General features: G+C 34.7%; 1 protein-coding gene across 1 annotated transcript in view; it reads left to right on the top strand.

Moving 5' to 3' along the window:
• LUZP4 (leucine zipper protein 4) overlaps positions 1–12,950 on the top strand; it is a 60,769-nt gene extending 47,819 nt beyond the window's left edge. The window contains exons 2-6 of the mRNA XM_081125255.1: positions 541–672; positions 1,799–1,911; positions 3,248–3,681; positions 9,113–9,194; positions 12,701–12,950. Of these exons, the coding sequence (XP_080981381.1) occupies positions 541–672; positions 1,799–1,911; positions 3,248–3,681; positions 9,113–9,194; positions 12,701–12,784 (845 nt within the window). The 3' untranslated portion in view covers positions 12,785–12,950. The remainder of the gene's footprint in view (positions 1–540; positions 673–1,798; positions 1,912–3,247; positions 3,682–9,112; positions 9,195–12,700) is intronic.
• The last annotated feature ends 371 nt before the right edge of the window (positions 12,951–13,321 follow it).

Here is a 13,321-nt window from a genome sequence, read left to right as displayed (position 1 = left end):
TAGTTTACTCTGAACGTATTATATTTTTGCATGAATGAAGTTACTATGAATCTGTTAACAGGAATTTTTCTTTTTCTTGTTCCATGAAACTAATCTTAAAACGTCTGCATTGTTTGATCTTTGTTGTGGTTTCACAAGTTCATTATTATTATATTGTTATCATTTTTTATTTTATAGGGCTACTAATTTTTAAAAAATGTTCTAGCCCAGCCGGGCGTGGCTCAGCAATTGAGTGTTGACCTAGGATCCAGGCGATCGGGGTTCGATTCCCGGTCAGAGCACATGCCCGGGTTGCAGGCTGCAGCCAATCAATGACTCTTATCATTGATGTTTCTATCTCTCTATCCCTCTCCTTTCCTCTCTCTGAAATCAATAAAGATATATTTAAATAAATAAATAAATAAATAAATAAATAAATAAATAAATAAATAAATAAATAATATTTTAACATACAGTGAGGGTAGAATATAGATTATTCGCTTGAGACACATTGTAATTTGCATTTTCATTGTCTTTATTTTTATGTGTTTTCTCATACAGATGACATTATAATCCTTAGAAAGATAGAATATCCAAGCTTTAAAGAAGATGAGAATGAGATACAGAAGGAGAGAGAGAGGAACTCAGTTTCAGTACAGCAATCAAATGGTGGTGAGCATCGCCAGCAGAGAGGTAAAATATACTAATAATCACATGTGGTATAAAGAGTCTGAAATATTTGTGAATAGCTACATAAGCAAATTTACAAATTTGGAATGTGTTCTAAAGTTGCATTACGTTGCTAGTTTCATTTTTCTTATAAATGTAGGCATACGGTGTTGGTAAGAATTTATGCCATGACAAATGAACAAAATTTTTAATAAGTTATTTCCTTAAAGGAGATCTGGATAGAATGAGAAATGTTTTGTACTTGTTCACTTGCCTGGCTGGTTGGTCCAATTCCACTTTTAGGAGGCAATAGTTAATAATCTGGGCACCATGGCATCCACATTTTGAAAAAATGAATGATGTAGGGCAAAGAAGAGTGCAGAAGAACATGAAGAAAGTTAGTCATATCCCTAATCACATTAGTCAGTGCAGTGGGCATATTTTAATATGAATGAGATATAGATTGCCATAGTAGAGAAGTCTTTTCAACAATTAAGGATCTCCATGGTGTAGTCAACAGGTAAGAACCATCTTGATATTGTGCATACTCTAAGCCCCTGCCAGTTGCCTGCCCAGCTTCATTAGAATCCTTATTTGACTCCTTCAGTGGCTTAGTGGGTTCTGAGAAAAGTAAGGGATGGTGGTTATTATAGTTGTAAAGCTGCTAAGAATGGTGAGGCAGCCCATTCTCATCTTTCTAACTAAACATAAAATTGATCTTTATGAGCTTTTTGGAGATCCATATCCTTTGATCATTTCTTAAGCTTTCTTTACACCCAAAGCAAAGCAGATGAAGCAAACATTCACATGATTAATACAAAGCACAGTTTCTCCACATCTCTCCTTTTCCTATCAGGGTATTTTTCAATTAATTTCAGATAATATGTACCAACTTTGGTGGCATATGAAACCAAATTTGAGATATTATATATACAGAGAAGACTACCATATTAAGGTATGCAAATAGAAATAGTATGGCAAAGACTGTTCTAGAATTCAGTGAGACTCTCCAATGATATCAGACTAATGAAATAGCGAAGTTTTATAAAACCCTGTGCATAGCTTTAAAACAATGAGATCAAAGATGATACTTTTAAAAGACATCTTGAATTTACTGACTGAAAATATAGAAAATAATTATTTTTCAAAGGATCCTCAGTATCCAGAAACAACGTTGAGGAAAGAAATGATAAAAAATCACACCAAGGATCTGGGTTCAAGTCTGGACAAAGCCCGTTAAACAGGAAGTCTTTAACTAAGCAGGTAAATAAATGCCAAGAAATATTAAAATTTAAGCATAATTACTTCATCAATAAATTTAATAAAAATTACAGTTTCTAATCATGCTTCAAAAATTCTAATAAGTTAGTTTTGTACTTTACAAGATTTAATCCTCATGTTATTAGAATACAGTTGTATTTATTCAACACAATTCTTTTTTATAGAGTTTCTGTTATAACAAAAGAAAACTAACGTGCATTTGTTTTGTAAAGGTAGAAATTGGTAACATCCAATTTGATAAAAATATTTCTTATTTAAACATTTTCAAAAATATTACAAGCCCTTTGGAAGGGTACTTGAGTGCATATGGATCTTTAGGAGATGGGTCTCAGTTCTGCCTGCTGACCCACTGTGCTCCCAACACTAGTCACTTAAAAAAGATAGGAGGTGCAAGTGCATTTCACCCAATCTTATTTATGCTTTGCAGTAGAAAAGTTGAAGAAGGGCTATGGCTTTATGCTTTAGCAAAGCAACAAATTTGTCATTTTTTATTTTACTAAAGTTTTATGTGAACAATATTTTTTGTACCTCTTAACAATTGCTTCCAGCTTCTGGTAGTGTTATACTAGAAAGTTACAATGCCAGATCTAGGGCATATTTGTTTGCTAGGCAATATTTACTAGTGGAAAGCTTGATTTCTCCATACAGTCCATATGACTTTATCCTCTTACATTTATGTAGCATCGTAGAACTTTGTCAAAGCTTTCATTATTTCCACTTGGCTGGTTCACTCTACTGCTCTTTTGGTTTAAAAAATGAAAAGGTAAAGGCTGAGTTGTTACCAGGCCAGTTTACCTGAACAGTATTAGGCCAAACTTTTGCTTTCTTTATAGCCACCTTTCCCCTTAGTTATTTGTCTTTCTGACTAGAATTAAATATTCATTTATACTGAAGAGATATATAACTTTTTAATGATCCTGAACAGTGAACAATAAATAGTATGATTTTGAACACTTTCCTTTGTTTCTAAGGGTTTGTGCTATTATATTCTGTCTCTCCTTAACTATAAAGTCACAAAATCTGTTGTTTCTTTAGGTAAAAAAAAAAAACAGATCCAGCAAACAGTAGGTAGAACATGACCTTGGAATATATTCAAATTTGTAAAGCAACTAATTTTCCATATATAAACATTTCATTAAAGTATTATTTGCATAATATTCTTCTAATGACATGAGACATCAGAGCTTTCTGCAAATTAATTCTGAAAATTGTTTAGTCTATAAAGGTGTGTGGTGGGGGGGAATTCTACATATAAAAAGTTGCCCATAGAAATGGTCTTTATGAAATATTAATTTTGTAAAATTATGGTTCATTGCAGGACAAGTGCAGTGATAATTCTAAGACCCAAGCAAAGAGGGATCCAGGCCAATCGAAAGAGAACAAACATCATTTGGAAAGATCTCAAGGCCAACTGGAAGAACATCGACACTATTCAGAGAAATCTAGAGGCCATCGTCGTCAACAAGAGAGATCTAGAGGCCAATTAGAGAGATCTCGTAGCCCCTCAGAAAGATCTCATGGCCACTCAAAGAGATCTCGTGGCCACTCTGAGAGATCTCGTGGCCATTCAGAAAGATCTCGTGGCCACTCAGAGAGATCTCGTGGCCACTCTGAGAGATCTCATGGCCAATCAGAGAGATCTCATGGCCAATCAGAGAGATCTCATGGCCAATCAGGAAGTTCTCATGACCAATCAGGGAAATATAGAAGATACTCACCCGTAGAAAGATTCAGAACTTCACCCAAAATTAGGTATGAATTTGACAGGTAAAATCATAATGAATAATTAATCATTAGTACAATGGGTTAAGTGATGTAGAAATGTAAAGGCATACTTTATATATCTGTATATTTTTAAATTTATTTTCTTGATCAGCTTAATTATGTTACTAGACTAATCTGCATTTGAGTCCTTTAATGTTGGGTAAGTTATACCTCCATCCTTAGGTTATTTGGGGAATTAAATGAGATAATGTATGTGTAGTGCTTAGCATGTGTAGTGCTTGTCTGAGTTATAGCTCAGTTAATGTTAACGGCTACTGTAGTAGCATTTACTACAGTACTACTGTTAATACTAAATAAAATGACTTGATTTCAAAATAATAAAATTAAAAATAGAAAATAAAATAAAATAATTTACACTTTTAAACTATAAAGTCACTATATACCTGGAACTAATATAAAATAATATTGTATATCAACTGTAATTGAAAAATAGAAAAAATTAATTAAAAGTCAATCAATAATAGAATAAATATAACATTGCTGAAAGTTATATATATATATAAATGGCCTTAAAAGCCTTTTTCCAAAACCAAATTTATATAGCTATATTTTAACCACTAAGTGTGTATTTGTTATAACAGGCTTTTATTGGGACAAAGATATTAATAGGATAGAGATAATATACAGGGTATCCCAAAAAATGTATACACACACTTTGAATAATTATAAAGGCAGTGTTTATTAAAATACATTTCATTTTCAGAATTAAGCTATCAGCTGTTATAGTGTATATATATTATTTTGGGACACCCTGTATACATAGGATCAATATTCTTTCAACTTGCTGGTGTTCTGTAGCTATCATCCATTTTCTTAATGTACCCTAATTAAGTTGTTCCATCTAGATCAGCTTTCCCAGGCAGAGTCCCATGTACTCACCCTTTCCTACTGATCCTTCTCCACAATACAAATATTTGGACTCGGGGTCCCATTCCCTTTGAACCTTCCAACTTACTAAGTTAGCTAATCTAAAAATCAACTATGATAGATTGATAGTATATAATTTTTAATAATGAATGTCTGTATTTCTCTCCTCTATCTTCTTTCTAAAAGCATCTTCAGAGAGTCCTCATCAGACAAATGATAGGTGCATCTTTGGGCAACTGAACTTTCCTGCTTTCCTCAAATCAGCCCATAGGAGAGGATGCTATTCTATGCATACATGCAATCTTAACCTCCTAAATATATTTTGAATATATATATATTTGTATATATATACATTGTATTTGTATATATACACTGTTGCCTTATAAAACTGTTAGGCTAGCCCTGTCTGCCCTAGCAAAAGAACCAGAGAAATTTAATAGTATTGCAGATTATTCAAGTTTTAAAAACCACAGAACACTTTTATTGTGATTGGTTATGCAGTTGAGTAAAAATTTATTTTTAGCTTGAAAATCTCAGTGATTGTCCTCAGTTCTCATTGCCTATAAACACCTAGTGAAATATTTTAGCTTATATTAACAACTGCACAGAATTACTGATTTCAGCTAAAAAATTATTTCCAAAATGTACGCATGAGTTATTGTGCATATGGACAATATCTGATGTAGGTACCATTTTAATGCTAAAGGTCCCACACTATTTATATCAGCAGTATACAAATAATTTGTTATAAAAAATTAAAATGTTTAATGACAGAAATTCACATTTCTACATTTATCAGGGATTGTCATGTCTTACTTCATTTTACACCTAGTTTTTGTTTGTAAAGTGGTATAATACTTCCACTAAAGCATTTGACACTGAGCTATGTCTTGCTGCCCAAAATGCATAGAATCTAATACTATCACATTGGCTATTCAGAAAAGGCTTTTATTGGGAAGTCAACTGGCCAGGAGACAGAAGGCAAGGCTTAAATCTGTCTCCCCCACCCAGAGTTCAGGGTAAGGTTTTTTCCCCAGTTACAATTGACATTCAATATTATTTTATGTTAGTTTCAGGTGTAAAGCATAGTGGTCAGACATTTATATAATTTACGGTGATTCCCCTTGATAACTCTAGTACCCACCAGGCCCCATATGTAGATATTACAGTATTGTTGACTATATTCCCTATTCAGTACTTTATATCCCTTGAATATTTTGTAGCTACCAATTTGTACTTCTTGGTACCTTCACCTTTTTCACCCAGTCCCTCAAACCACCCTACCATCTGGCAACCATCAGTTTATTTTTTGTATCTATGAGTCTGTTTGTTTTGTTTGTTTTGTTCTTTAGATTCTATATATAAGTAAAATCATATGGTATTTGTCTTTCTCTGTCTGACTTATTTCACTTAGCACAATACCCTCTAGGTCCTTCCATGTTGTTGCAAATGGTTAAGATTTTATTCTTTTTTATGGCCAAATAATATTCCATTGAATATATGCACCACCATCACTTTTTTATCCACTCATCTATTGATGGGCACTTGGGTTGCTTCTATAGCTTGGCTATTGTAATTAATGATGCAGCGAACACAGGGGCACATATATTTTTTCAAATTAGTGTTTTGAGTTTCTTTGGATATATTCCCAGAAGTGGAATTAGTGAGTCATAAGGCAGTTCCATTTTTTATATTTTGAGAAACCTCCATACTGTTTTCCATAGTGGTTGCACCAATTTGCATTCCCACCAACAGTGCACCAGGATTCCCTTTTCTCCACATCCTCGCCAACACTTGTCTTTTGTGGATTTATTGATAGCCATTCTGACAGGTGTGAGGTGATACCTCATTGTGATTTTAATTTTCATTTCTCTGACAATTAGTGATGTTGGGCATATTTTAATATTTCTGTTGGCCATCTGTATATCCTCTTTGGAGAAGTGTCTATTCAGGTCTTCTGCACATTTTTTTATTGGATTTTTTGTGGGTTTTTTGCTGTTGAATAGTATGAACTCTTTATAAATTTTGGATGTGTCATTGGTGAATATGCTCTCCCATTTAGTAGGTTGTCTCTTTGTTTTCTTGGTGGTTTCCTTTGCTATGCAAAAACTTTTTAGTTTGATGTAGTCCCATTTGTTTATTATTTTGTTTCTCTTGCCTGAAGAGATATATCAGGAAAAAGTATTGCTAAAGGAAATGTCAGATTTTACTACCTGTGTTTTCTTTTAGGATTTTTATGGTTTCAGGTCTTTTATTTAAGCCTTTAATCTATTTTGAGCTTATTCTTGTATATGGTGTAAGAAGGTGGTCTAGTTTCATTTTTTTGCATGTGTCTATCCAATTTCCCCAGCACCATTTATTAAATAGACTGTATTTACCCCATTGTATGTTCCAATGACATATTTTGTCATTTTACAAGTACATTTAAAACATAATGAACAATTTTGTTCAGTTTTTTTCTCCTTTATCTTCAATTATAATTTTTTTGTATCCTCAACACAAATAAGTAGTATTAGCTCAGTTAAATTTAAAGTTATCAAATGTAGAGGCTGTCTATCAGAACCTGACCATGTTGGCACCTTGAACTTGGAGTTTCCAGTCTCCAGCACTGTGAGAAAAAAGTTTTTGTTGTTTATAATCCACCCAGTCTATGGTACTTTCTTATAGTTTCTATCTGTTTGCTGATATTCTCATTTTGGTCACACATCATTTTCCTGATTTCATTTAATTGCATGTCTGTGCTCTCTTTTAGCCCATTGAGCATCTTCATGACTATTATTTTATTATTTTATTTTTTAAAAGCATTCTTTCATTTTTTATTTTATTTTATTATTTTATTTTTAAAATATATCTTTATTGATTTCAGAGAGAGGAAGGGAGGGAGAGAGAAACATCAATGATGAGAGAGTTGTCATTGATTGGCTGCCTCCTACATGTCCCTGACTGGGCATCAAGCCTGCAACCCGGGTATGTGCTCTGACCAAGAATCGAACCTCCATCTCCTGGATCCCAGGCCGATGCTCAACCGCTGAGCCACGCCCGGCCAAACATGACTATTATTTTAAATTCTTTGTCAGGCAGTTCTGCATTTTTTTGAGGTTTGTTTCTGTAGTTTTGATTAGACTAAGTTTCTGTTTCTCTGTATATCTTATAAATTTTTGCTGAGATTTGGACATTTGTAAAAAACAACACCTTTCTCAATTTCTGCATTGTGGCTTCATGAAAAGGGAGATCACCAAATCTGCCCATCTAAGAAGTTCAAGTTCAAGGACCTCTCAAACCTTTTATGAACTCTTACTCCCCTTGGTATCTACCTGCAGAATTGCAGCTCTAATGTGCTGTTTGTCTCTGTGTTCAGTGGCTTCCAAACTCTGGCACCAGTCTCATCAATGCCCAGAATCTGAGAGACAGAAACCAGCCCTTCAGACAGCTCCCAGAGAAACCAGAACATTCACTGCATGGTCCAATCTTTACTTTCCATTCCAAGGGAGGAGCCCTGATATAAGGGTTTCCTTCTGGTTGCTCTGTGCTGTGATGTTTAGAGAGAGATACACAAATGGGTGCACTAAATGCCATGAATATTCCTACCTCATTCATTGGAATACCTTTTTGGTTTTACAATGGACTGGATGCTGTGGCTTCTCAGCTGGTCTCTAGAGTGCTTACAGAGATATTGTAGTCTGCACAGGGTGGGGCAAAAGAAGGTTTACAGTTGTTCATATGAAGAATAATACAATAATTAATAATAATGATATAAGAATAAACTCTGTTTTGTGTACTCACAACTGTAAACCTACTTTTGCCTCACCCTATATATTGCTGCTAACTCTGTATCTCTATCAAGGAAGAAGAGCCTGTAGCTTTCTAGTCTGTCATTGTCTTGACTTAGTCGGCTTGGGCATCCATAAGACAATACGACAGACTGGGTGGCTTAAATAACAGGTATTTAATTTTTTTACAGTTCTGTAGGCTGGAAGTCTGAGATCAGGGTGTCAGCATGGTTGGGTTCTGGTGAAAGCTTTCTTCCTGGCTTGTAGAGGGCCACCTATTGTCTATTTTCACATAGTAGAGAGAGCTCAAGTTCTGGTCTCTTCCTCTTCTTATAAGGACACTACTCTCATCAAAGGGCGCCACTCTCATGGATTTTTAAGGCCCCACCTTCAGATACCATTACATTGGGTGTTGGGGTTTCAACATATGAACTTGTGGGGAACAAAAACATTCAGTCCACAACAATCATCTTGTTGACATCACTCCTGAAAAAAAATTTAAACAAAAATATTCAACCATATGCCTGATTAACTTCTGATCTTTGTTATGCATGCAGAAAGTAATAATTCACACCTAAGCTGAAACTTACTTATCAGAACACTACTCTGGATTTTAATTGCATCTAGTGTCCAGTCTTAAAGCAGATGCTTCAATATGTATAATGAAATAATACTGCTTGAAGACATATATTCTAAATAATAATTTCTTTCAAAATAAAAGATAGTTTTTTAAAATATTGCCTTTTTGTGATTCATGTCAGGTCTCTTATAATAAAAACTAGGGATGACTATCTCCAGGAGCAGCTGCAGCAAAGAAATGACCAAACGAACATGAGTCAAAATGTAAGTATTAGCACTTTCAACTTTATATCACAGAATCTGTGTAGTTTTATGTATCATTTCATTTGAATAGACTTTCTTTTTGCAGACAAGTTTTTTCAGATTATTAGTGTGTGTGTGTATATATATATATATATATATATATATATATATATATATATTAGTATATATATATATATATATATATATTAGTGTATATATATACACTCATTGTTCAAAGGATTTTCAAAGTGAATTGAGAAATTCCCATGGGAATATAGGGGCAAATATGAATATTTTTAAAATAGGAACAAAATCTCTAATAGATTCCAGATACAGTTAAAACCTCATAGGTGTTTCTATTTGCCCATTCATTTTTTAACTCCAACTTCATTTCCTACCATCCTACTAAATTTTACTAGCAAAAGTTTTTTATTACTTCCTTATTGTCAAATTCAATGTCCTTTTTTTGGAAAAATAAAAACCCAACATATGTTTTTATTGATTTCAGAGAGGAAGAAGAGAGAGAGCAGTAAACATCTATGATAGAGAAACATCTATCAATTGCCTCTTGCATGCTCCCTACTAGGGACCAAAACCCAGGCATTTGCCCTGACAGGGAATTGAACCAGCCACCTCCTGGTGAATGGGCTGATGCTCAACCAACTGAGCCACACCCACTGGAATTCAATGGCCTTTTTTAGTCCCCTTCTTCTTCTCCTACTTCTTTGTAGTATTTCATTTATTCACTAAGTACTTACTTAGCTCTTATATGCCAGAAATGTGCTATCTACTTGAGAAAGAATTTTTACTCCTTAAAAGGAAGAAAAGGAAACAGAAGGGAAGAGTAGAGGAAGGGAGGGGAGGGAAAGTGATGGGAGGGAGAAAGAAGCATAGCATAAATACTTTGATAGAGGTATGCCTATGGTAAGCATGGCAGCTAAGAAGGGCAGGGAAGGCATCCTAGAGGAGATAGTGTTTGAGTTGAGTCCCAGAGGCTGAGAAGGAGTAAGCAAAGCAGAAAGGTGGAGAAGGCTTTCCAGTTACAGGAAAACATCATATGTAAAGGTGTAGAAATGAAAAAAAAAAACATGGCATATTTGGTAAACTGCAATTAGCTTAGTTTGGTCCTACTATGGTGGTTTTCCAGCTGTGTACTGCAGAGTTCTAGACATTATGAAGAGGTGTCTCAGGAGCCAATGAAGGCAGTTTTCTTTTCAATCTTTTTCATATTGGGATACCAATTAAGATTTTATTAGAACTAGGGAATAGAATATTCCACTTTAATAATAGTTTGAAAATCACTGAACTCAAGTGTAAAGTATGTGGGCAAAAGTGTTGATAGGTGATTGTGGAGAAGTAGAAAGTCAGGAGCCAAATCATAAAGGGCCTGTGTGCCATGCTAGAGTATGGATTCTATATTGAGGACATTACAGAACTATTGACTTTAAGGAAAGAAATTACATTGACCAATTTATTTTAGAAATAATCACGCTAGCTCAAATCCTTTTCTTCTGATAGTGTCCAGTTCAAATTCCTGCCCTTGTTCCCTTATTTCCACTGCTCCTATTCTCATCTCTCCTACTTAGCTTCTCTACCATGTAGTTAAGCTCCTGGTATTTCTGCCATGATTGCCACTGGTTTCCATATAAACTATTCCTCCATTCTAGTGGGATTCTTATTTTTCTTTAGTTCTTGGTGAGGACCCTGTTAACTAGTGTTGCCAGTAGAGTGTGAGGAGGGTAAATGAGGCTTGGTTCAACTCATCAAGCCATTGCCATTAGAAATGCATTCATCTTGAATTGAAGGCTCCCTCAGTAGCATCTTTACTTGTAAACACTAATATGTACTTCCAACCTAAACATGAACTTTCCAATAAGAGAATATTTGATATGTAAACATTAACTTTGGAGAATACCTCCATGTGTTATTGTGCTTTATAATCTACTGACTCTACAGACATCTTGGCTGCTATTATATTATTTGTAAATCTTAATACCAAATCCACCTGCAAACTATAACTGTGGTTAGGACTTTATATAAAAATAGCTGAACCAGGAAACACCAGCTACAAGTGGAACCTCAGTTCTTGAACTTAATTCATTCTGGAAGGCTGTTTGAAAGCCAAATCATTTTTTCCCATTAGAAATAATGTAAATTGAATCAATCCATTCCAGACCGCCAAATGATTCCTTGTTTTAACCTTTCTTATATTCAGTACATGTCTAATGTATTGTTTAATCTATAAATAAACACTTTAAAAACAAAAGGACATGAAATGTAAATGAAAATTTAATAAAAAGGAAATGAAATGTAAAGTAAAAAATGATAATTTAACAATAATAAGCAGCAACAGAAGCAAAAAAAAAACCCACAAAAATATTCACAGCACAACTTCCTGAGATGTTAACAACGTGACGTTTAGTGGTACACTGACTCATATTCATGCATTCTTTTCTTTATTTCTTGCCTGAGAGACTCATGACTGATCATACAGGTATCAACATGAAAGGGTTGTCAGGTTGAGAAGCGAATTGTTCGAGATGGGAGACATTCGAGAACCAAGGTTTGACTGTACTTACAACTGGATCCACTGAAACCAGTTCAGTTTTGCAGTGCTCTGAGCCAATTAACATTTGGGGAGTGGAATGTTTTGCTTATGCTTTGGTTTGTTTCAATGACTACATGTAGGTGTAACCTATGCTGTCACTTATAAAATAATTACAGGAATAAGGTATTTAAGTTAATTATTGAAAAATATCCTAACTTCACATGAATGTCTGATTGGGGTAGAAGTGAGACTTTCTGAAATTAAGTTACAGTGGTACCTCAGTTTTCGAATGTAATCCATTCCAGAAGACCATTCAAGTTCTGAAATGTTCAAAAACCGAGGGATCGACAGCTGAGCCTCAGGATCTTGCACTCAGCAGAAGCTGTGTGGCATGTTCAACTTCCGAGGCATGTTCGAAAACCGAAGCATTTACTTCTGGGTTTACGGCATTTGTAAACCAAAATTTTCATCAACGGAGACATTCGAAAACGGAGGTACCATTGTATTAAGGTAATAGAGCTCTTTATCTCAGCTGTCTCAAAATACACTCAAGGTCACCAGTCTGTTATGTAAAGATTATAGGGATACCATTTGTGGATTTTTTTTCTACAGTTATTATCTTCCCCTTGATTCAGGCAAGTTGTGTGTGGATCCGGGCCACAATCTAGATCTTGAGAGTGATCTTCTGAGTCATTACTAGCTACAAGGCTCTGGGGAAGTGATCTGAGTTTTCTGAATCCCCATTTCCTTATTTGTTAGGTGAGGAGGTTGGACTGCTTGATCTCTAAGGGTCCACTGGCTTTGACGTTCTTGCATCTATGAAAAGGGGAGAACAACCCAAAATTGAATGTTAGACTGAGGATCAAGCAAAGAGAATATTGTCACTGAAAATGTTAATCAGTTTAAAATACAGAAAATGAGCACCTTGTGCTGAGTAAGAAAGGCTATTGCATGATTTGTTTCAACATTTCTCATGTAGGTGTCACTGGAAAAGAATCACAACGGCTATGAAGATTATGAAGGAGGTGAAGGGTACTTTCATCACAGACGTCTGTACATATAGATTTTATTGTTATTAGTGGGAAAATGAAACAAAAATGAATAAATGTAACTTCCAGCAGGGGGCCTCTAGAATCTGATTCTGAGCAATCCATAACAATTTCTGTAAACAATCTTAATGTAAAACTAGAAAATTCATAAATAAAACTGCCTAGTTTGCTTTTCTGCTTATGTTTGCATTTTCTGTGCATCATTTTCTTATGGTGTGAGTATACATGTCTTGATGTCATATCCTTTCTACTTAAAGCATGCAGGAATTGTCACCCTGAAGAATTCGGGGCCATGAAGATTTTCCTCATTTTCAATCTTTAAGATTAAAACCTCAGCTTTTTAATAATAATGTGTACTGGACATACTAAGTAAATTTCAGTGTTTTAAATGACCTTTCGCTTCAATCATGGAGGTCTTTGCCTAGTGATGATTATCAGGAGCATCTGTGTATTCTTTTCAGTACTACAGCTGGAAAGGGAAGAATGCTGTTACACTCCCTTTAAAATGGGCTTAAACAAAGGCATCTGTGGAAGGGTTAAAAGAGCTGTGA

The sequence above is a fragment of the Miniopterus schreibersii genome (assembly GCF_964146895.1).
Source record: "Miniopterus schreibersii genome assembly, chromosome: X".
NCBI classification, from domain to species: Eukaryota; Metazoa; Chordata; class Mammalia; order Chiroptera; family Miniopteridae; genus Miniopterus; species Miniopterus schreibersii.
The sequence above is the reverse complement of the archived record's forward strand: the minus strand, read 5'-3'. Positions and strand labels throughout refer to the sequence as shown.